This window comes from Gordionus sp. m RMFG-2023, chromosome 3, assembly GCF_954871325.1.
Source record: "Gordionus sp. m RMFG-2023 chromosome 3, tfGorSpeb1-WG-v2, whole genome shotgun sequence".
Lineage (NCBI taxonomy): Eukaryota > Metazoa > Nematomorpha > Gordioida > Chordodea > Parachordodidae > Gordionus > Gordionus sp. m RMFG-2023.
The window spans coordinates 29,836,004-29,863,023 of NC_088777.1; the positions used below are offsets into that span (position 1 = coordinate 29,836,004).

General features: G+C 26.7%; 1 protein-coding gene and 1 long non-coding RNA gene across 3 annotated transcripts in view; one reads left to right on the plus strand and one right to left on the minus strand.

The window, feature by feature from the left end:
* The window catches only part of LOC135926312 (eukaryotic translation initiation factor 3 subunit J-like), a 30,647-nt gene extending 5,712 nt beyond the window's left edge, over positions 1 to 24,935 (plus strand). The window contains exons 7-9 of one of the 2 annotated variants that reach the window (XM_065462141.1): positions 2,741 to 2,798; positions 23,653 to 23,726; positions 24,510 to 24,935. In XM_065462141.1, coding sequence (XP_065318213.1) covers positions 2,741 to 2,798; positions 23,653 to 23,726; positions 24,510 to 24,644 — 267 coding nt within the window. In that variant the 3' untranslated portion in view covers positions 24,645 to 24,935. The remainder of the gene's footprint in view (positions 1 to 2,740; positions 2,799 to 23,652; positions 23,727 to 24,509) is intronic. The other variant, XM_065462140.1, reaches the window with a different exon arrangement.
* Positions 20,365 to 20,794, minus strand: LOC135927453 (uncharacterized). Its single transcript, XR_010572094.1, has 3 exons — positions 20,572 to 20,794; positions 20,441 to 20,526; positions 20,365 to 20,394 (listed from the first exon to the last, which is right to left on the minus strand). It is a non-coding gene; the product is annotated as an uncharacterized LOC135927453 (long non-coding RNA).
* Positions 24,936 to 27,020: the final 2,085 nt, after the last annotated feature.

The window sequence follows — 27,020 nt, forward strand, 5'->3', positions numbered from 1 at the left end:
TGAATAAAAACGGGCTATTCAATTATTCATTAGATAATAACATTTTAAAAAACTTAGTTATCATGTCAGTTATTAGTTATTGTCCGCTGTTTTTATTGATTTTATTTTTCAAAAAATTCATTATAGGATTTTATGGAATGGTATTAAATATTTTTTTTCTTTGTCGTCTCTCGAAATAAGGGCGTTGCAAATAATGCATTTTGCAAGATTTTCTTTATCAATTACTAATAAATTTCATATTTCTGACATAATAGAAAAAAATAAAATGTTTTAAAAATAATACATTATTACAATCCAAAGTTATATCAAAATTATATACTTAATAAAAACATAGAAATAAACAATAGACAGATACATATGGATTTGATTAAACTGAAATGCCTAGTAGATTGATGTTGTTAATCGGCTTAATTTTTAAAATGGCTAACCTTATTTTAGCCAAAATATATTACGCAATCCTCAATAGCTTGTTAATAAATGTCCAAACTTTTTTACCTTCTAGAAACAAAATCTCTATTGCGTGATAGTTTTAGCTAAAATATTGGATTAGCTGTTTTACTAATCAAGCTGCCGTTTGACAACACTAGCTTACGTAAACTACTAATGCAAACTGCAAATGCTTAGATAAAATTTTTTTATTTATACTTTATTAATTTTATGATACAAACAAGTTATAAAAATTAAATTACTAGATATTAGTGATCTTCATCGTGCCTAATTTTTCAAGCCCGGCGCGGCCCGAAATTTTTTTAATAAAAGTTTTCCTGGCCCGACCTGAACCCGAAATTTTTAAAAAAAATTTACTGGCCTGGCCCGTTTTTATTTAAATACAGAAATTAATTTTTATAATTACTTAAAATAAAAGACATATGTTATGGCGTCTAGTTCTATAAATAAAATAAAATATTTTTATTTTACATAAAAAATTCAATATAAAATTGATAAATATATTTAATTAAATTTCCAAGACCCGGCCCGATAAAATAACGGGCTCGGGCCTTGCCTAAAGATCTTACTAGATATATTCAATAAAAAATTAATTTTCTTTTTATAAATTTCTTTTAATATAAATTTATTATAAATGATAAAAATATATTATTTTTAAATTAATAATTTAGATAAATTGGGGGAAGAGAAAGCAAAAGAACTTATAATTATATTATTATTTATTGCAGAGACCTTCATAGGCCTTAATTTTTTGACCAAGCCTGGCCCAACCTCGTGGTAAAAAATTTTTTAAGGCCCAAGCCTGGCCCAGCCTATATCTAATGTTAAAAAAAATTCCCAAGCCCATTATAAGTTTCAAAAAAATAAATGTTTTGAGGTCAAGCTTTTGCCAGCGAACTTATGGAAACACTAACGAGGAAACATATACCATTCCTTGTGCTTCGTTAATAGAAGCTAGTGCTTCAATCAGCTTAGCTGAAATTTCCAAAAAGTTATTACGAAATAAACAAAAAAATGGTAACATACCAAAAGAAAAGACAGCTACAAACATCCGATTTTCGCCAATATTTAATACTGATTGTATTTAAATTTCCTTTAATTTCGTTAACCGCCTTATGAAAAGAAAAAAGTTATGAGCTAAATTAGAGTTAAGACGTCACGATTTAGGCGTGAAGTTGGTCGAATAATAGAAGCACTTACGATGAAATTTATATCACTCTTTAGTACTTTCTTAGTATAGATTAAAAAATTATTAAAGAAATCAACAAAATGGCTACATATCAAAACAAATACTATAGTAGCAATAAACATTCTGTTTTTGCCATTATTTAGTTCTTGATTAGTAAACTTTGAATTTCGTAATTAATTTGGTTAACCGCCATAAATGAAAAAACTAACTATAAAACCGATATATAATCCAGTGTCTCGTTAATAGAGGTTAGTGCTTTAATCAGTTCAATTGCCGAAATAAAAAGAAAGAAGGTATTAACGAAATAAACCAAAAAATCCCGGTACACCAAAACAAAAATCTAGTTTTTGCAAATGACTTTTTATCTTCATTTTGGCTACTAGAGTAATTGAAGTCCTAACCTTTACCAATGGAAAACTAAAGAATGATATGTTTCATCGTTCTTTCAATCGATTTTTGGCCAAAATTTTTATTAGCATATAATTTTTTCCCCATAATTTCCGTTACTATACGAATTGAAGCATCAAAAAATGGCACAAGATTTATCCAGTACTTCTAATCGTTTGGCCAACTTCACGGAGCTAATAAAAAAATATAATATATTTTCTTTAAAAAAATACCATTGAGTTAAATAAAAATAATACAATAAAAATATTTTCAAAATTCTCTTTTGTTAAATTATTCCATAAAGAGAAAAATAAATTTTATGGTTGAATATGCTAACTTGGATAGTGATGGGCACCATCAAATAGCAATATACATATCTAAAATGTCTCTGATAATTTATCAATCAAAATTCATAAATATTATAACAATAAAGTTATCAAAAAGTTCAAACTGGTTCACAAACCATTTTAGAGGTTCAGTTAGGGTTGGTGACAATTTTTTAAATTATTTAGGTTGGGTTTATGTTAAGTAAATAACGGTTAATTTTATACTGGTTTGATGGTTCTAGCTTGATTTGGATCCCTGAGAAAAATATAAAAAACAAAATTGGTGCTGAAAAAATTCGTAACCTATTTAGCTGGCTAGTTTGAATATTAGATAATTTTTGCATTACCTGTAACATTATCCATATTTATGAAAAAAAATTTTTTAACCTAGGATTCATCACATTTCCATTTTCTAGCTGAAGAAATTATTAGATACTTTTGCCAACAAAGTGAGTTGAATATTTTATTTTTTATGAAAAAATTAATTTATATATAAAAATGATTTAGATTATAAATTCATTACTAACAAATAATCGAGTATAACAACAATCCCTTTAATGTTGCCAAAAAGCCTTATTTGGGTATATTTTTCAAAATGGCCGGATTAAGATTTGGCTAAAATAATATTATGTGAGGATCGAGATTTGGCAAATAGATGTCTAAGCATTTCTGTGCCAGCTATGAGCAAAATTTATAGGCTTGCATAATGTTATTTTGGTTATAATCTTAATGGGGCCGTTTTTTTAAAAAATCGACCCGAATTGGGCTTAAACAATACTAAATCCTCTAGTCCTGGCTGAAGACTTGTTCTGTGTGGGCTCTAATAAAAAATACGCCTTTAAGTTGCATCATTATTCTTTTAATTATTCTCCGCCCCCATTTATAATAACTAAAGGTTCACAAATGGGGCCATAAACCAGGGATCCCTGTTGTTTTAAGGCTATGGTTACAGTTCAGATACATAAAATATAAAAGCCTCTGGTCGTTTACGATAAATAATTTATTAAGCAATACGGTTTTTAAAATTCTTTAGAGTTAAAAAAAATATAGAAATACACAACACCAAAAAATTTAAAATGATTTTACTTTTAATCTATATAAATTAATGTAAGATTTGTACATTTTAAACAAAATAAAATCTAAATAGAATACCTACTTAATTATAATATTTATTAGGATTAGGGTTGTTAAAATGCCCAATTCTGATCGATATTTAAAAACGACCCTATTAAGATTTTAGTCAAATAATATTGGGTCATTTCATGTCAAATCAATAACTTTTCGACCGACCCCTTTCGATTTCGATAAAAAATCGTAGGCTGGTTATATATGTTCCCATTAGGTTATAAACAAATTTTAGCGCATTAGCAACTATATTAGCGGAGATAATCGGGGTTAAAGGTCCAAAAAACGTCTTTTTTTGCTTTTTACTGATGTATAAATAATTCGTTTTTAATTTAAAACTAAATAAGATCAAATATTGAATCTAATATCAATAGCTAAGTTAATAATTGATAATTATGGCGAAAACATCAAAATTAATTTTTTTTAAATATGGGTCATCTAATGGTCAGTTGAAAATTCGAAATTAATATTTCGAAATGAATATGATCTCCTATTTTTAATTTTTTTAAGAAATATTATCCATTTACTATTTTTTTAATAATTTCTTCAACAATTAGCTTGGCTGGATATTTATTTAAAAAAATATTGCGATTTTTATACTTTAAAAAAAATAGATGGAGCTATATATAATAGTCTTAATATGTTAAAATTCATTTTTTTTATTGATTAAAAATATTTTAATGTATAAGATATCATAAACATCGATTATATAACTTTGTAAACCTTATTCTCCTGAGATATTCGTAGGATAAAAATTAATAATTTTTTTAATATTTCAATGTAAATTAAAAATAATGAAAAATCTGACTAGCACACGAACAAAAAAGCAGGATTAAAGGAGTGCAGGAAATTATTAAGGGAAAAATCGAAAATCACATTAATCACCAGGCCTACCCCTCCCCTCCACCCCTCATACTAAGTCATACCCATCAAGACCAAGAATGTTATGAAATTGTCATTATCTTAAATTATTAAAATAACCAGAGATATAAAGAAAATTTCGAAGATTATCCCCAATAACCCATAATCAGGATGCCTTTGAATCGATAAACGAAACATTACACAATATTGGAGAATCACCAATTAAAAGAGAACGTTTAATGGAGAAAAAATATCCTAAAAATAAAATTCAAAAGATTGAAAAAGCAACAAAGAGTAAGGTTTTAGAAATATCTGATTCCGAGATTGATAGTCCAATGAAAGAGAAAATTCTTATTATATTAAAGGATAACTAATAAATTATCAAAAATCAACAAAATTCTAACAATTTTGCCTTATAGATGTGTAAATAAAATTCAAGAGGAATTCAACGTAACATCTTACATGTCAAGAAAATTCAAAATGGTGGTAAAAGAAAGTGGAATTCTTTCATTCCCAAAACATAAAGCAGGAAAGATACTAAACGAAAAAACATTTAAACTCGTCAAAGATTTTTATAGTTCTGATGAAATAAGCAGACTCATGCCTGGAATAAAAGATTGTGTATCTGTTGAAGGTGAGAAAGAACCAGTCCAAAAAAAACTTAAATTAAATAATCTTAAAGAAATATTCAAGATGTTTAAGGAAGAATACCCAAATATATCAATTCGATTCTCAAAATTTGCCGAACTTAGACCAAAAAACTGTATTTTAGTTGGAGCTAGTGGCACATACAACTGCTTGTGTCGCGCTATTCATCAGAATGTGAAATTAATGACAAATGTAATAGCTGAAATTACAGCAGGAGAAGATTACTGTATAAATTCTTATAACTATCTTTTGGCATTATTTGTAATCCATCTCAGCCAAAATGTTATTTAACGAATTGTGATCAATGCCCTGGTATAGAATCTCTTAAGGGCCAAATATAACAATTGTTTCAGAGAAATCGTATAGAATATGTCCCGTTAAAACAATGGATCACGATGGATAGAGCAAATCTTGAAACTATTATATAAAGTCCTTTGATGATTTCATCGATTATCAGAAAAAGTTCAAATTTAAGGTTTATTTTTGAAGAATTCCAAAGAAAATTTAAAAGATGGGAAATTTTTAACAATTCTAGATTATTCTGAGAATTATTCCTTCATTTTACAAGATGAAGTTCAGGGATTTCATTGGAACAACGTGCAGGCCACTATACATCCATTTGTAGCATATTATAAATCTGGAGAAGAATTAAAAAATATAAATTTTGTTATTATATCCGAATCATTAAGCCATAATACTAGTGCAGTACATCTTTATTAAAAAAATTTATTAATTTCTTAACAGCCAGATTTAATTCTAAACCAGAAAAAATAAAATATTTTTCAGTTGGAGCCGCGTCCCAATACAAGAATCGCCAAAATTCTCTGAACATATGCTTCATAAATACGATTTTAATTTCCTGCCGAATGGCATTTCTTTGCCACTGCTCACGGCAAAAATGCATGTGACGGTATCAGAGTCAAAAGATTAATTGCCAGAGCTTAGCTTAAATATAAATCAAAACCCCATTCGAATTATATAATTAGTCTAAAGAAAATATTAATGGAATTCAATTTGAATATGTATCCAATCAAGAATATATCGAAGGGGAATTAGCCATTCGTAAAAGATTTAATTCTACACTGCCCATACATGGGACCCAAAAAAATCACGGGGTTATTCCCATTGATCAAAATAGACTAAAAACCAAAATATATTCAAATTCCCAAAAATATAATATAAAACAAGTTTCGTTTTTAAATGAGAAAATTATATTTATAAATATTATAATCGATAAAAATGAAACAAATGAAAAAGTAAAAATCCGATTATTACACCCTTGTGGAGCCTCATTTAAATTTCCTCTGAAAGATGATATTTTAGTGTTGCTTAAATCTCATATTCTCTCGCTGGTCAATCTTTCTACTCCCACCAGTCAAACATATATATTATCTCCTGAAGAAATCTCACAAGCTAGCCAGGCTTTGTATTCCTTTAGATGAAGTAAGATTTAATTAATTTATAAACTATCTTAATTAGGCAAAATGTTTGAAGATTTTAAAAATTTCATGATCTGAATTACGAATAAATATATATATAATGCACATTGTAATCGATTTAGTATGATATATATACATTAAAATATTTTTAATCAATAAAAAAATAAATTGTAACATATTAAAACCATTATATATAGCGCCATCTATTTTTTTAAAGTATAAAAATTGCAATATTTTTTTAAATAAATATCCAGCCATGCTGATTGTTGAAGAAATTATTAAAAAAATCATAAATGGATAATATTTTTAAAAAAAATTAAAAATCGGAGATCATATTCATTTCGAAATATTATTTCAAATTTTCAACTGACCATAAGATGACCCATATTTAAAAAAAATTAATTTTGATGTTTTCGCCATAATTATCAATTATTAACTTAGCTATTGATATTAGATTCAATATTTGATCTTATTTAGTTTTAAATTAGAAACTAATTATTTAACATCAATAAAAAGCAAAAAAAGCCGTTTTTTGGACCTTTAACCCCGATTATCTCCGCTAATATAGTTGCTAATGCGCTAAAATTTTGTTTATAATCTAATGGGAACATATATAATCAGTCTACAACTTTTTATCGAAATTGAAAGGGGTCGGCCGAAAATCTTGATTTTTTTGCTCATTTGACATGTGAAATATTGTTGCTGATGGCAGAAAGGTTTAAATTTTCCAATTCTATTTAAAAAATGTTATATTTTATTCTAAATATTAGCAAATAGTTAAAATTAATTTAAATATTTATTCCTTCTATATTAATATTTTAAAAAATTCGATTTAATTTATCTCTACTAATAACTATAATGAGAAAATTTCTGAGTGTATGTAAAAAAAAAACCTACAAACTAAAACAAAACCTACCTAAAACAACTCCTATAAACTAACCCAACACTTCTAAGAACAAACTGTCAAAAATTATATTAAATTAATAAGATCAGAAAACACAAAGCTGAAAATATATCAATCGCTTTCTTTATTCTATTATTAATTTATCAAAATTAAATTCCAAAAAAAAAAATAATACAAATATCACATCTATATTAGATATTACATAAAAAAACACGTGATTATGAGTGACGTGTTATAATATATACTATATATATTTATAATAACAATTATATCTAATGTAAAAAAAAATATATAATGTAAACGTATTTACGAATACGACATGCCACCCCTTTATGGGATCGTGGCATATCGTTAGATATAAAACAAAAATTCGAAAAAAAAACTTACGACATCATTTAAAGAATAATCTTCTTAAATAGACATTGGATTCACCCAGAAATCATCATTAATATTATTTTACACATTAATATTAAGTTGTTTTACCGGTGATAATAAAACCTTTGTCAAATCATCTGCTTCGTACACTTCGATTTTTTTTTTTCGTTTGCAATATCCATTCGGCGTAAAGAATGTTCCTTGACTAATCATAGCTGGTACTGTGGTATTCCTTCGTGGAATTTTGGAATAATGACTGCTCAAAGCGGCGACGCAGAGAAATATAGCCCCACTGAATAACATGGCCATAGCATAAAGATCTTTATTTGCCTACATTGCCGTCATACATCGTAATCGGGTGGCTGTCATTGCTCTTGACACGAGTTTGTTAAGACTGTAATCTGTTACTACGGGTTCCTCATCCTATCATAGTCATAGCGTGCAAAGGTCTGATCTTCATTTGTTTACATACACGTCCTACATAAGTCATTAGATGGTCATTGGGAATCGTGGTTTGTTAATTGGTATACTTGAAACCACTCGAAATTTTTCATATAATTTTCGAATTTCGGGAAATTTTTTAAAAAATAAACAATTTTATAATTTAAAAAAAAAATCTTTTACAAACAAAATTAAATTAAATAAACACCTTTTAAAACTTTTCATATTTCCCTTTACGGTATTCCGAACATACACGGGCCATTAAATTATAAACAAGAGAAAAAGGGGGGAAAAAAAATAAAACAAAACTTTTTAATTTTTACAAATGTCTTCCTAATACCAAATAACTCAAACACGCCGCACGTGCTAACCAAAAAAAAACTTTTTCATTAATTAATTTTTTTTTAAAAAAAATTATCTTCCCAGTACCAATACCAATGTTCAACAGCCGTGATTAATCCTATTAGGCTATGAACAAAAATGTATTCACAAAATGAATTACAACTTTTCTATTCCTTTTATTTTTTTACACTTTTATTCATTTACAATAAATATATTACCACAATTTCAATCTTTTTTCCTTGTTTATTACCGACAGCCGGAACATTAACCAGTTTAACTTAACATTACATATATCTACATATACTTTAATTTCTCGTAACATTACCGGGATAACCTCCTTATTCAATTTCACGCTTTCACATAAACATTTTTATCAATCTACCATCGTGTAATAATAAATAAATCACAACAAAAAAATACCAACAGTTCATTTACATTTCCTTTCCTTTTTATGCTTAATTTTCGCATAAATATATATACGTACCCCTTTAAGAATAGCCCCTCTACTATTTGATCCTTTAACTTCCCATTCCCACATTACAATACATTACCCAAATCTTCATTTATCACATAACTACATTATATATCTGCTCGGAAACGAGTCTAATCCTTCGGGTTGAACCTCTTAGAATTACAGGTTGAATTCCCTTCTTTTACAGTTGAATCCGTCCCTTCAATTTTCCAAATTTTATCTTGAACCTTATTAATCCCCAGACTCATATTCTTAGTCCCCTTTGCAGCCCCCGGTTTTGCAAAAATATTCCAAAAATTATTAAAGGGACCCAACTGAACAATCCAACTCCACCCCATGATGCTTTCCACACTTTCCTTCACCACCCATAAATCAAGGAAAAAGATTACATCATTAAGATTAACTCCCAATTTGGCTCTTCCCAACACGGCAACTTCCGACCCATCAAATTGCCTGACGCACATAGCCTCTTTTTCCAGTTTACCCCAGGCCAATACTTATAAAAATTCTCCTGCGACATTAGAGAAATACTAGCCCCGGTGTCAAATAGCATTACTATATTCCTATGGTCAATCTTCAAACTAACCCTCGGACACAAACATGGTCCATCTAATCTTTCCGTCATTAAAATATCATATGTTTTAATCGGAGAATCAGCGTTTATTTTATCTAAAATAATAATTTCATTGGCATTCTCATTGCCCCTTAAACTCGACTCGGAATTTAAATTCTTATTACTGACAATTACATTTCTTTTAACAAGATTTGTGGGATATCTTTCCCAAATAAAATTCTTAACATCCCTTCTAAGAGAATAACGGACAATATTCCTCGGATATTGTTCCCACCTAATCGACTAACCTCCCTCTAAGAGAAATTACGAGAATGATTTCTTATTTTAATTCTATCATTCCCCTCATTTCGACTAATAATATTAAATGTTTTATTATACAAATTTCTCCGAACTCTCGGAGCCCCAACTCCTATATAATTCACCTTGCAATGATATAGTCAACACGAATTTCGTGATACCTTCATTCAGTCCACAGCTACATGTCCCAGTCTTTTACATTTAAAACATTCGAGATTCATTCACCCGAACCACCTTTACACTAGCATTTCCCATTTCAGGTCTCTTTAATGGAAATCCATCTTTAAACCTTTGCTCTGGGACTACGCAGGTATCCCTTTTATGTCCTCGCCATCCGCAACGATGATCATTTCCACAAATCTTTTATTTTCCAACAATCCTTTATTTTCCTCGTAATCATTAAATTTCTTATTCATATTTCTATCACCCACCTGGCTCTTAACCAGATTTTTGCTCTCCTTTATCAACGCATTGATGGCTTCTTTCATTTCCAGAAGGATCTTATCCGACCTCTTCCCAACATTTCCAGCCTTGATTTCCTCTAAAACATCTTTTAGATTACTTTCCAAGTCTGCTATTTTCTTCCCATAAATATCCGATATTAAATTAAAATACGTTTCCTCCATTTTTTTATAAACATCTGACACCGCAGTTTCCTTCTTGCAATACATGTCTGCCAGTACCGCAGTACCCCTTTTTATCAAATATTTCACCATAATGATCAATATATAAATTATTACCAATATTCCAATTACCATGCCCTGCTTAATTAAATCCAACTCATCAAAATTTTTATACAAAACTTTAAGACCCAAAGTCTTATATAGTGAAATCTTAGCAGCCACACTATAATCATCATGATACCTAAAAAAATAAACCATTTGGTCATGAATCTTTTAGTCAATACTAATACTCAATTACAAACACTTTAAATATTTGTAGAAAATATTAAAACAGCACCTTAAATTTAAATTCACTAGCAAAAATCGTATGATGGTTAGTACAAAGGCGCAGTCAAAAATTCTAAAAGTTATATAATTAAAAATTTTTTGTTTTACCTTCTAAACCGAATAACTCCTAGGAAACTATCAGCGTCACAAGGCATCACTAAAAAAAACCTACAAACTAAAACAAAACCTACCTAAAACAACTCCTATAAACTAACCCAACACTTCTAAAAACAAACTGTCAAAAATTATATTAAATTAATAAGATCAGAAAACACAAAGCTGAAAATATATCAATCGCTTTCTTTATTCTATTATTAATTTATCAAAATTAAATTCCAAAAAAAAAAAATCATCAAAAAAAAATAATACAAATATCACATCTATATTATATAAATACGATATTACATAAAAAAAACACGTGATTATGAGTGACGTGTTATAATATAATACTATATATATTTATAATCACAATTATATCTAATGTAAAAAAAAATATATAATGTAAACGTATTTACGAATACGACAGTATGATGTTCAGATATCTGAATAGAGAGAAGCCGAATATAATTAATTCGGAAACTTCTTGTGATACAGTAAAAAAGAAACTACAAAAGGCCTGCATGACAAGATATAGCCTTCGACATCAAGCGGTTACAGCATTTTTTGGATCTAGAAGAGGATATTTTGTATGCCCTTGATGAAATATCAGAATCACCTGATATATTTAATCTAAAGCTGATGATACATTATTAGATTTAACATGACTGCCGATTTTTTTATTGGAATGCATTAATAAATTCTTTATTACAAAACAATTTTATGCACTATTTTTCAAAAAATGGATTTGACTGAAGTTATGAGAATCGCGAATATTATTATATTGCAACTTAGAAAACCAAAATATAATATCGACTAGGAATTTCTCGAGATTTTATTGATTGTTGAGGTGAAAGGAAATTATATGATTTTGAAATTCACAAGCCTCTACTTTACCGACAAACATATAGTTCCACTATAAACCTGGACTCTATATAGGATAATTATAAAATAACCATTTTTATTCATCTTTTGGATTTAATTTTGACTCAAATCAATGAACGATTTGTGATTTATCAAATGGCTCTATCCAATTTACAAATACTATATCTCATAACTCCCTCCGATCTGAGGATATGCCAAATCTTGATTGAAAAATAAAATAATAACTGTATCTGAAGGTAAATTATTTCAGAATTTAAATGCTATAAGATTTTTATAGATAATCCTCCAAAAAGTAGAGTGGAAGCATTGCATATTTTAAAATATATTTAAAAGTTTTCCAAATATATTAAATTTACTCTATATTTTGGCAATGATACCCATTAGAGATCTGCAACCTAATTCTATTAAAAATAGTCAGGCCGGGTCGGGTCGGACCTGGAAATTTTATTAAATATATCTAAATTTATCAATTTTATATTGAATTTTTTATGTAAAATAAAAATTTTTGATTTAATTTATTGAAACTAAACGCTATATAAAATATGTCTTTTATTTTAAGTAATTTTAAAAATTAATTTCTATATTAAAATAAATTCGGGCCTGGCCGGGCCGGTAAATTTTTTAAGCCCGATGCAGATCACTAATACCCATTAAGCACAAATGAGAGGACCCTTTCTTTAGAGTATAAAAATATATCAAAAGTATGACATCTTAAAATTGATAATAGACTAGCTTTACTCATCGAAATTTAATCCCCAACACAAAACAAATTATTAAAAAATTGGCGCAATCGCGAGTAAGATAAAATTTTTATCTATGAACGATATTTCAGCTATAATATTTTCTTAATATTTTGTATTTTAAAATTGGTTCGAATTAATTTTATATGATCATTAGTTCTAATAAATTTAATATGCTCCAATAAAATCATTTTAATAAATAAAAAAAATTAGCCTCCATCCCTTAAAAAATTTTGGCTACACGCTTGTGAGGGTTACATACTATTTTACTGAAATGTTAAAATGGTCGTTTTTAAAAATTGACCCGAATTGGATTTTTAAGAACCCTAATTATGATATAATATGGCTTGAATTAATTAATGTTGAATTTGTGTAATAATTTAATGTGAAGCCAGAAGAATTATATTAAGTTAAATCAGAAAATTGAAATTAATTACAAAATCTTTCGATAATTATCAAAACAGTTTGGGCGATAAAATTATATGGGCAGTTCGCTCTTTAATCCAATCGATAGTTCGCTCAATTTGGTGAATCTGTATAAAAGATCCTTTACGATTCGAATCCAGGAAAATATGAAAGCTCGGTTCAGATTAAAGGGTAGGCTCGGACCCCTGGTTTAAACATTGCAAAATTACAAGCTTCACTTGACGATGGTTAAGATCCATCATAGACCTTTTTTAATTTTTTTTAAATATATATTTTATGGGTTTTTCCTCTATATATGGTTATTTTAATTTTATTATAATCAATACCGTTAAAGTAGCTATCAGTATCGAAGCTTCCTTCATAAAAAAGTCGTTAATTAATAGTACTGCTACTTTTTTTGTTTATACTTATTTATTTACTTTTTTAATATCAATTAATATTTTGAAATGATGAATATTAGTAATTTTAATTATTTATTTATATCAAATAAAGAAATTAGATATATTTTAAAAAATTAAATTTATTTATAATTCAAATAAATAGATTATATATATTTTAAAAATTAAATTTATACAAATCCTTTCACTTCTTGTATTCATTTATTTAAATTTTGAAATCGAAATGATGGCACCTTATTCGTAATCAGTAAATTATATCAGGAATATTTTACGTCAGGTAAAGGGAATTTACTGACACTGCAAATTATGCCCCTATCATTTTTTAAAGAAAATTTGATGTGGTTGAAAATAGAGAAGAACACAATAATAAAAGATAAACTAATCCATAAATTAGCTTAGGAGCTATATATTTAATCTTCAGTCTCAACGTTTAAAAAAAACACCTAACAAGATTTGAACATTCTCGTTCTAGATTTTTTGATATTTTCGATGAGGATAATAAAAACAACAGAGTTGTTAATGTATCTAGATACAAAAAGGTGGTTTTATTTATTTTTTATATTAAAAATATTTATATGCAAAATTCATTTTATTTCATATTAACATAAATTCAATAACTATATATTAAAAAAACATTATAACGAATGTATGAAAAATATATATAAAATATTAAATTTATATTAAAAAAATATATAAATTTTAATTAAATAATATTCTTTTTTTCCTTTAAAATATATAGACATCAGTTCAAGAGTATGAAGGATATTTTACTCATATAAAGGAATATATAAATCCTTGCTTAGCCATGATGCCTTATAATTATTAAAAACAATACCAATTATTCGCAAAATTATTTTAAGCAAATAAATTTATTTAAAATTTTAAATAATTTTTTAAAAATTCAGTTAACATAAATAAATTATAAGTTTTATGTTAAAATTTTTTTTAAATAAATGCTCGTTTTAAATGAGAATTTGTTTGAAAGAACGACAAGAATAGGGATATTGACTAGGGAATTTTTTTTATAGGATAAAATCGGGCCAATATTTTAAAATATCGGTTATCGGCCAATATTATGAAATTTTTCGATCCGATATAAAATGGTCTTTAATAAAAATAAAATATAAAATTTCCAAATCATTTATTTTTATAAATAAATCGAAATCCATTTTTATGTACATTTTTTTAATAATAATAATTAATTAATAAACATTCTGCCATATTGTTATTTTTTTGCGCATTCTGTTTATAAAAGTGTACGATAATCTCTTCAGAATCTGTTTTTAGTGAAGCTGGTGATATTGACAGTTACCATCGCCTCAGACTGACCTCTGATAAATTGGAAATTTTGGTATTTCTAAAAAGAAATCGTTGATATATTAATGTTACATATTATTTTAAATGTTTATTTCAAATTTCATAATATATTTGTTTATTACTTATTATATAAAAGTGATTTAACAATAAAAATATTTTATATACTTTTAGAATTGCAATTGTATTGAATATAAAACTATAACAGATCATAATATATTTAAATAATATAAGTTTTGGTATAGTTAAATTATAGACGTTATAATAATAAAAAGTATTAAAAATTAAAACCATTGGTATCTTTAAGAATACTAAATTAGTTATGATATCGGATCGGTAATCGGCCGATATCAATTTAATATAAGGAATATCGGATCGGATCGGCCTCCAAAAAGTGGTATCGGTACACCCCTAATATTGACATTTTTTAGATATTTTTTTATATGATGTTCAAATTGAATGAGAACAAATTATAAAAATGTTGTTAACGTATTTTAGGCTTTCATAATAAGGGTTTTTGTTTGAAAACAACGGTAACTGTAAAAATTATATCTTTATACAGATACATATGTTAAAATGTATCTATGTCTACGTTAGGCGATGTAACTAGTTTAGACGGTGAAAATCTTTTAACAACTCTGAAAAATATTGATGTAAATAATATTGATTATATAATAAATTTTTTAAGATCATCCATATTAAAAACGAGAATAGAGTAATTATTGTAAAGAGGAAAAAGTATTTAAAATTTAACAGTTTCTAAATAATAATAATAAATATACATATAAATAATTTACTGATCCTTTATTACATGATCCAATATACTTATACCATAAAATAATAAATAAATTAAGGTAGATAATTAAAAAAGTATTACAAAATAATTTGTAAAAAACATGCAAGAAAAAATTAATGAAACATTATTCCAAACAAAATAACTTTCTTTAAAAAATAATATCTTGGATCTTTATCTTTTTAAACCTATCATTTCTATGTCTATAATATAAAATTCTCTAATAATAAACAAACATCCCATATAATATCGTATTATTCTTCTAATTATATCTCGTGTCCATGAATTTGCATAAGAAAATATCTATAAAAAATATTAATTTGAATATCACAATCCTATAGAAATTTATATTAAAATAACACATGTAAAATAAAAAAACAAATTTTAAGTATATTAAAATTTTAGAAAACCTATAAAATAAATTAAAAAGGAGTATGCTAAGTGAATAATTCGGGCCAAGAGTTAAACATTAAATAATTGGACCAAATTATATTATTGTTAGAGCAATGTTTTGTTTTAGTTTATAAAAAGAAGAAATATGTGTTTTTTTCCTTATGGATTTCGAAACCGTTTTGAAAAGATTCAAAGCGGCTTGCCTAAATGATTGTAGCTACGATGGGGACGAAGTGGTTATCACCCATCAGGTAAGAATATTTTTGGCATTTTAATGACTCAGCTCTGGGGGGAGGGAGGTCATATATATTATTAGAAGAGGTAAGGGAATCTATGCAAGTAAAATCCCAGACCAAGGGTTTGCATGATATAATAGAACTATAATTTTCCTTCAGGATATTTTTTATCTATGCTGAACATAGACCAAGGGTTTGCATGATATAATAGAACTATAATTTTCCTTTAGGATATTTTTTATCTATGCTGAACATAGACCAGGGGTTTGCATGATATAATAGAACTATAATTTTCCGTCAGGATATTTTTTATTTATGCTGAACATAGGTTAAAAATGTACGGGAAATTTGCCTTGCTTAGAAATTTAGCAAAATTTATTTATTTTATTGTGTCATTATTTGTTGTGTAAGTATATTGGTTTAAAAATGATATGCCCAAGCGCAAACTGATTGCATAACAAAAAGCGTCATCTATTAGTTGATTAGATATGGTAGGAATCAAGCCATTCAGGGTTGTTGAAATTAAGCGTCCCAAGGAGAGGGATTTATATTGGTTATCACCGCTTAAGTTGTGATAAGCAAAGGAACGAGATACCCATCCTAGATTTCAGTCTTTTTGCTTTGACGAATCTGGTTGAGGTGTATTTGGCAAGGCCTGAAACTGGTAAACTATTTTTGGAATTATCATTTACAAAATTTGAATTAGAAGATTAACAAAAGCGACCTTATGGCAAAATAATTTCTCTTAAAAAGTTTACACCTACGCTATGGGGTGTTAATTTATGTTCAAATCCTTGATGGAATTAAAGGGAACGCTCATTTCAGCTGCTAGATTTGTACATAAAATGAACTTAGCTATACTACTTAATAATGCTGAATCACTGACATAAATGTCCTGGACAAAAAGACCCGGGAAAAGTAGACACGAACAAAAAGGCATTTGATAAAATACCTCAATTTTTGAAAGATTTTAAATGCTTAAAAGTGAATTGATGATGCCACAGAAGAATTGTTTTGGAGTAAATTAAATATAATTTATCTAGATTTTTGGAACCCTTGGTGAAAGAAAAATATTTTTTAAAAGAAAAATATTTTTTAAAAGAAAAAACGACATTTCCACATGCACATTCCGGGCTAAGGAATCATTTCACTAATTTTACTAATTCTATCATATGTGAGACAATTAAATTATTATTTAAAAATTATGTTTTATATTATGGTTAGCAATACTATGCTCTTGGCTTATCTTCTAGACCTAAAGGAACTTTAAAAAAAATTGACAGATATTCAAATAGCAGATCTGCTATTTTAAATCTATTTAAAATCTTTTCTTAAATATTGGAGCAGAATTTCTATTGTGTGAATTAATTCCGCGGTCAGTGAGTAATACTGATTTGTGATGGATCGCGCCATCGTCTAACCGATGACCAAGTTGACAAACTGATTTATATATTTTGATGAAAAATGTTCCTTGAATGCTTGATTTTCTATTATTTGTATTGTTAGATTTATTTTTATTTTAAAATTTTATTTTAATAATTGTTAAAATCCTTCATTTTTCTACCTGATGAAGATATATTATATATCTTTGTCAATAACATTGGAATTGTAAATTCCCTAATGACAGCAGGACCTACTTACAAGCTTACATCCACGACGTTTTAAAAACCATAACTAAATGGAAATCAATGACTAAATAATTATATATTTTATTTCAAAATTAAGCAAATGGTTTTTTAATTATATTTAAAAAAATAATAATTTAGATTTTTTATTACATCGCCTTTAATGACTTTTTTATCAAGAAAAAATGAAATAACTAAGAGAACGATGGGTATTTCAACCTAATTTTTCTATTAATAGATTTGTACTATTCAATTAACTTATATGCCAATTTTTAGAAAATTTTTTAATCAAACCTTTTCCGGAAACGAAAACACGATTTAAAAAAAATATAACAATTTTAAGAAAGGGACTCAAGGGCTATCTAGATACCAAAGATCTCTCTTTATTTTTATTACTTTTTCCTGATTAGAAAGACGCCATTTTTAACTTTGACCCGCCATATCTCTGGAACTAAATTTGGAGCTTGACAAATTAAATTACATAGATCCTCAAAACTACAGGTAAAGTGAATTTTTAGCGGCTCGAGCCCAAATTTAAAAAAAATTTATTCGAACCTGACTAAAAAAGATTTATAATTTGAGTTTAAATTTTTTAATATCTAAGAAACAATTAAAAATTCTTTGTATTTATTCACATATTGCCATCTTAAAATAAAAGTATATTTAACCCCCATAATTTAATCAATATTCATATAAAGTTACATTTTATTTAATATGTTTACATATAATTTTATTCAGTTTAAATATAAAAGGTTAATTAAAACACAATCGAATTTAAAAATTATTGTGATTATATAAAAATAATTTGCATGATTAATGTCGAAAATGATAATTGTTTATAATAAGGAAAAAATTTCTAAAAAATATATAATTGAACATAATCATTATCAGTTAATCTAATTGACAGTTTTGTGAAACAAATATATTTAGTATATTTGTATTTTCGGGCTTAAGACAGTCTATGCAGATTTCTACTCAAAACATATAAATGAACTTTGCATAAGTTTCATTTGTTATAAAAGAGGTTCACGAAACTTGATCGATTTCACATGGAATGACAACATATATTAATATATTTTTTACCATGAAATGTTTAATAAATTTTAAGAGCTAACTTTTGAAAATTTTATTATTCTATTTTAACATGATAAACATTTGGTCTTCCTTCCTTGAAATCCAACTTTTTTAGAATAGAAAAATATTTATTGTAATAGAAAATTTATTTCATCCATTTCAATATTTTCTGTATCTGTTAATAACCAGCACAACATTTAATATAATTGAATAGTATCATCAATTAAATAAATAATTTGGGCTAACTAAAAATAATTCATTTTTGTTTACCGGACACAATATTTATCTAATTTTTTTTAAACTGAGATGACACGAGTTTTGGACTTTTAGTACCCATCATTTGAGCTTGAACCTTAATCTTGTTAAGTTTAAGTTGGATTCTATAATCATTATATCAAATTGATCGTCTGAAGATCGCGTTTTTTTGGTCGATTTGTTATTGAAAAAAAAAATATAGAACAAATAAGATTTTATTATTAAATACTTAAAAAATAAAATATTATTATATGATATATTGCTAATATTTTATAAATCATAATGTAATGAAAAATAAACATAGTTTTTTATAAAAACAAAATTCGACGTAATTGTTTATTAATATCAGAGACCTGCAGAGATATCATTTGCATGGCCCGGCCCGGCCCAGGTTTTGTTTTCAAAAAAATTTTTTGCCTGGCCCGGTTTTTATACTTTCAGGACCGGTGCAACGTACTATTTTTACTCCATATAAAAATTACTCATTTATTTAGTGATATTGACATTTACGATTGACGTGCATAAATTTAATAATATATTTTTTAGTTGACATTTTTGACTGACTTGTAAAAATTAAATATAATAAATTTAGTAATATTGACATTTTTGACTGACTTGTAAAAATTAAATATAATAAATTTAATGATAACATTTTTGACTGACATGTTTTACTCCTTATAAAAATTACTAGATATTGACATTTTTGACTGACATGTTTTACTCCTTATAAAGATTACTACTTATTTAATGATATTGACATTTTTGACTGACATATTTTACTCCTTTACAAAAATTACTCACTTATTTAATGATATTGACATTTTATACTGATATGTTTTACTCCTTATAAAAATTACTCACCTAGTTAAGGAAATTGACATTTTTGACTACGTGTAAAGATTAAATATAATATAGTGATATTGACTTTGACATTATAAAAATTATTCACTTATTTGACATTTAAGACAATTTTTTATTCTCTTTGCAAAATTTATTTATAACTTGAAAAAGGTCAAAAATTATTATATAAATATGAAATATAACAGCTTTAAAAAATATCCTGATATAAATAAGATACGCGATATAAATAAGATCGCGATATAAATAAGATACGCGATATAATAAAGATATATGATGTAAATAAGATACGCGATATGAACAGGATTTTCTTCAGAATTAAGCTTTACATTTTTAATTGCTGGTTCTTGAAAATTTTCTTCATTATCTAAAAAAAGGAATATTATTTAATAATTAAATCAATTGTATACCTTCTATGGTAGAAGAAGAACATTTTCACTTGGTAACCTGAGAACTGTTTAAAAGTTATTTAATAAATTTTTTAAAGTTTTAACCTTTTTTCTGTCCTGCTTTAATTGTGTCATCTTGATAAATATATAAATATAAAATTAATTTATTTTTAAACTATACCTTTTCTTGTAACATGATGTTTTATGTTACAATTATTTGCTTAGGTTTTTATCTGTTTCCCACAGGCTCTCATTAGCTCTACATTGCTTAAATATTATAAATATTTTGTTGTTAAAAATCTTAATTTATACTTTTGTCAATCCCAACTATTGTAAAAGAACCCAGCCAAGGCTGTGTTATTTTTCCACCCTTCCTATCAGCTCAATAGCTGTTCCAGATAAGCACCTAATCATTTATCTTATAGGGAGTATTTTTCCCAGTATTGCGGGTTCTATAATCCCTCTGCTGCTTGAGCTGGGCAATATTATGTATGTCTTGCATCTTGCAAACAATACTTTTAAAATGGTTTTTCCTATCTTTCTCCTCAACATTGTCGTGATCTATATCATAATCATCATCATCCTTAAATATAATTAAGTATATAATATATAGTATATGATTTGGTTTATTATACCCCATAAGCTTGTATTGCTTTTCTACCATACATCAGCTCAAAGGGCGTGTCAATGATTTGTGATTAGATGTGTTATAGGCAAATAATATGCCAGGCAAGGCAGCTTTATTATCAAATAAATCATACTTTTGCCCTGCCATATGTGCATAGTAATTAAAGGAATTTCGATACTGATTTAGCTGTTTTATCCTTAAAAGGCATGGCTACAACATATTTGCTGAAGTAATCAACAGCTACTGCAATATATTTATAGCCATCTTCACTTTCTGGCAAAGTACACAAATCAACTCCTATTTGTGACCATACCTGTTATAAAAAAAATTCATTGTTATACTATATATATTATATTAAAAAGAGTTAATCTCGTAATTAATTTTAGTGTGGTTAAAAGGTTAGAGATGGGGATTAAAGTCAAGTAAAAAAACTAATATAAATTATGACCTGAAATTGTAGACGCTTTACTAAAATGGATATATCATATATTTCATGTAAAAAGATTCAATGGATAATTTAATAAATTTGCTTACCTACCACTTTATATGGTTCTTCTAATAAGGATAGAAGATATAATAAACTATTTTAAAATTTAAATGGTTCAAGATGTGAAAATAACATCTTATAAAAACAAGTGTCACATCATACCATTAATAAGACTATAAATAAAAATATTTAAAAAAATTATATACAGTTAAAATGACAAAAACTATAAAAAAATTAACAAATCAATGATTTTAATATAATATATTTTACTACCTTTGCTCTAAAACAGGAATTGATTGTAACTCATTGGTAGTTTTATCAAATCTTGTATTACACCTTTGACAAGTGTCACAAGAATTAATAAATTTGACTACATCATCTATCATATTTGGCCACCAGAAGCTAAAATATTATATTAATTATGACAATGAAGTCATTTTACTTATCAGCTAATTTTTTATGGGTCTTGTTAATACCAAAATGGCCAGCAAGTGGAATTGTTTCAATATTATTATCACAACCACTGTGAACTGATTTAATAAGTTCTTTTCTTCTTGTAGTGTTCATATTAACTTCCCCATTGTATGTATGTTGATATTATTTATCATTGCTCATAGTAAATTTGGGGATTTTTTGTATTATATGAAGTTTTTAATTTCTTCATAATCTAAAAAAGTTATATAAAATTCAAATATTTAATTTACTATCTTCATTATCAATTGTTATTTCTGAAATAAATGTTGATTCTAATTTGAATATTTTAATTTTATAGAAAATTTATGTTTTTTGATTGACAAGTTAGAAAAAATATGAAATTAAATTATAAAATATTTTTTAAAATATATCATTATTAAAAATACACTGGTAAAAACTTACTCAGGTATGTAATTACCAGAGTTGTTAAAAGATACTTTTTAAATGGATCTAGATACAGATACAACGTCTAAAATAATATCTAGATACAGATTATTTAATCAAAAATCTATCTAGATACAGATACCACATTTTTAGATCCTTTAACAACTCTGATAATTACATTATAATAGAAGAATAAGTATTAAATTTACTCATTAAAATAGGCCAAAAAGAGTGATTTTAATACATGAGTGATTCTAGCACGTTACATATATCATTATTAAAAATGTATTTTATTTATTTTTGATTTTTATAACTAATAATGTAATATGGGGGGGGGGGGCAGATTTAAGTGTTTGTGGATGGGTGTAAACTTTCAGTGGCTTAGAGAAAGTAGAAGTTTATCGATTTAAAATATACGACCCTGGGTAGGACTGTGAAGCTACAATAGCCATTGTAGCTTCAATACCGTATTGATATTTTGGTATTCTAAAATCAATACCGTATTGATTTTTAAGAGTTGTTTTCATCGTTTTAAATGTATTGGCGCCCATTAAAATTGTAAAATATTTATTCATTATATATTTTTCATCGTTTCAAATATATTGGCGGCCATAAAATTGTAAAATATTTATTATAATATATTTATTCATCGCTTCAAATATATTGGCGGCCATTTAAATTGTAAAATATTTTTTATTATAAATTTTTCATCGCTTCAAAAATATTGGCGGCGAATTTCAATTTATAAAATTTTAAATATATTTAAATGATTATAAAAATGATTTCCTATTCTTTTATATAATTTTTTCAGGGAATTAATTTTAAAATTCTTGATATTCTATATAAATTTTTTTGTTTACGCATTATTTGTAATAATTTTCTTTCATCTATAAATGTCGATTCAAAGATTTGTAAATTATATTTTAGATTTTGTTCGTAAAAGTTGAGGTTCGGTCATAAATTATCAATACGGTATTGATTTTACAATATTGTAGAATCAATACCGTATTGATCCGTATATTTTTATAAAAAAAATCTAGGGCCTGGTCTGCAGGTCTCTGATTAATATTATACAATGATGGTAAATAACCTGATTTTCGGGGTGTTACGCCCACCAAATGATAAAAGCCTTTGTGTATTTTGGTGGTCATGTTTTATTTTTTAAATATTCTACATTATATTTATTTTTTTTTTTTAGGAATTCTAAAAATCAAATGATCTTATATATATTATGAATAATTGATTAAATTTAATCTAATTGTCATATAACAATATTAAATACGAAAAAATGTTGTCTAGCTGATTATTTAAAATGCATCCTTTAGAAACTATAAAATTATACGATTAAATCGTTATTTAATAAATTCGCTTATGTAAAATTTTAGTTAGTACTTTATTTCTTTTTTTAATTAAAATTTAGTTTCAGCCACCGAGGTTAAAAAGCTTAGTATTATGATGGATACTTTATCCCAAGAAAAATTAAAATCGCGACAGGTTTCCTTTTTCTTATTTATTTGTGTAACTATCCTCTTTTATCCTTGAAAATGGTTTGTATTTTTATTATTAAGACATAATTTAATTCCAGAGACCTTCATGACCCAATGGCCCATATCCAGATCATATTTTTTAACGGCCTGGGCCGGTCCTGAGTTTTCGATAAAAAATTTTTTAATGGGCTGGGCTTGGGCCAAAATTTTTATATTTAAATTTAGCTTATTTAAGTTGTTAATTTTAAGAAATATTTCAATTTTTTCTTCGAATAATAATAAATAGTATTGTAAACAAAATGATTACACTTAAATATGATTTATTTTTATTTAATACAATAAATTAAATTTTGGATATGGGCCTGAGCCGGGTTTGCGAAATTTTTTGAAACATATTATGGGCTTGGGCCGGGTTGGGAATTTTTACAATATTAGATATGGACCGGGCCTGGTTCTAAAATTTTTTTTTTACTACGGACCTGACTTGATCAAAAAATTAAGGCCCATGAAGGTCTCTGCATTCCATACCAGATGTTTTACACGGAATATGTTATTCCAGACAATATTATTTTATTAACTAATATTGATCTTTTTTGTTTATTAGAGATCAGCACAAGCGAAAGATTTTCTAGTCTAAACCTACCTGTACAAAGTTTTTGTACGAGTTTTTCGGCTTAAGTCTTATTTTTTTAGCTGAGTTCAGGCTTGATTGTGCAGATTTCTAATGCCTATACTTAAAGACACTAAATAACATAGAAGTAACGCTAATAATTTTTAATTTTATGGAAAGGGTAAGAAAAAAATTATTCAACAAACCACAATTCCAGCTGCAAGCAAGAGTAAAAGGCCTAGCCTTAAGAAAACTAGTGACAAAGACTATGATTCATTTATGCCACCAGATGAGGATGAATATGATATGTTTTAAATATAATCAACACAACAAATAAAATTGACATAAATTTTACCATATCTTATGCTTTAAAATACTTGTCTTTTAAAATATAATCAAATTTGGATATTAAAATTTAGGAAAAAATTCATTTTTTTTGCCAATCAAGTTTACAAAAAATGTGTTGGGAGATTAATATAGAAAAAATCATATCAATTTTTTTATACAATGAATTTGTTTTCCAATTTCAGGATTGAATCTTTTATAGTTAACTAACAAATAACATGGAGTGGAATTTTCCTCAATCATTTTGTAAATCTGAGTTGAACTAGATATATTTGTTTGATATTATTTAAAATATATGATATATTATTTGCTAATTAAATATACGATAATTAAAAGTAATTTTATTCACTGGAAGTTATCAAAATGTTTAAGGCAGTTTTTATTACAAAATATAACGACAAATAACGTTAATAATGTAATTTAGATTGTAAAAATCGGCGACCTCTTTTTTTCCATTTAATGGACACATCCAGATTTACTCGGTTGACCAGCTGTATCTCTAATTCCCTTTTTGCATTTTCCAGATCTCAACCATCATTAATAAGACTCAATATATATTTCAAAATATATAATTTGTCATTCGACGAATGAATTAATTTAGAGCTCTTCCCCGCCATCCTAATTGTGTTTTGTTTTACATATGGTTTTATTCCGTCTATTTCCAACACAGTACATCTCTTTACTATCATAGTTGGCCTTTCTTTCAATATTGTTAAACAGCCTTAATTTATGTCTTCTCCTGACATCAATGCATCGTTTCTATTCTAAGCCTTTCGCTCAATTCTGGTTCTTCTTTTCTAAATAGTCATCCAGTCAGATACAACGAGACATTTTTATCCGTTAGATTCGACGATATGTCTAGATTTTTTTATGCATATTCTTTGCCACCGCAGATCAACGTTACCAAAGCCTATAAACGAATTATATATATACGAAATACGAATAACAATGGGAAAAAATTATCCATTAAATAATAGCATTTTCATTATGAACCGAATTTTTCGAAATATATACTTGGAGATTTTATGTGCCCAAGGTTTTTGCGAGCCTTGGGGTTTTCTTCTAGTATACTCAACTCTAATAGTAAATTTTTTAACAAAAAATGTATAACTACATTATGCTTTTATAACTTTTTAATATAAGATCACATTAAATTTTTATAACACAATATATGATTAATTTAATTCCCTCAAAAGTAACTTTTTTAAATGCTGCAATTTATTAAAAATAATAAAGGTTTTAATTATCCAATTATCTTTGAAAGATTAAATTCTATTCTAAAAAAATTATTCTTTATTTGAAAAAATATGTTTAGACTACCATAAAATTAAATTTTAAAGATATTAAGGATCTAGGGCTACTTTTCAGAGGCTCATGTGGGGGACTTTTTGAGTGTTAAGATGACCTTTTTCCAAAGGGTGCCCACCCATAGTACAAAATAATATGGGTATTAAACCCTGTATCGTCCAGGATGAAGACATTTTCAAAAGAAATATTTTTCATCTAGTCATAATATTCCTTTCGAAATTGAATAACATCTGGTTACTAAAGGGTTCTTTTCCGGCTCGAACCCATTGTAATACATTTTGATATAGCCGACTCGCTCACCCTTAGATTGGCGGTAAGTGTTCTATTATGTTTTTGATGGTAAAGCCGTTATTATTACCAAACAATTCAGCTATATTTGATTAAAGTTATGTGCTGTCTTTTTTCTTCCGATCTCGTTGTTCTAGTATTAATCAGATGAAAGGTCGACATAATATTCAGGTAAAACGATAAACTGAACCAATTGATAAATTTAGATTATGGGCAATTATCTTTGCATTAGGCTAATCATCAATTGGTTTGATTAACCATCCCTCTAATTACCATTTTTTTCCGCAATCGAATGTGATCAAAATTTGGTAGCTAGTGAATTTTCGAATATTGACATCTCTAATGTCAGTTAGACATCTCCGGGATTTGATGGGATATGTGAATAACTTTGATATGTTTTTGTAATTTCAGAGAGAATATGAAGTTTCATTAGGTGTATCTAAAATTATGTATAAATGTTAGTAAATAATTGAATATTATATTAACAAACCTGAAACTGGAGATAGATTTAAAATACTAGCGATAGTAAAATTTGACATTAAAAAATAGAAATATAGTGTTTAATCGAAAAAAAATTTATATTAGAAGTTTAAAATAAATATTGTCGCAAATTTATAAAAGAATTTGTAAAAAAATTGCCAGAAGTTTTTTAAAATAGTATTATTTTTCTCAACATTTTCTAAGTCTTTTAAAAAAGGTGTTTTTCACAACAAGTTTTTACAATGCTCAAGGAAAGTAATATAATTATAT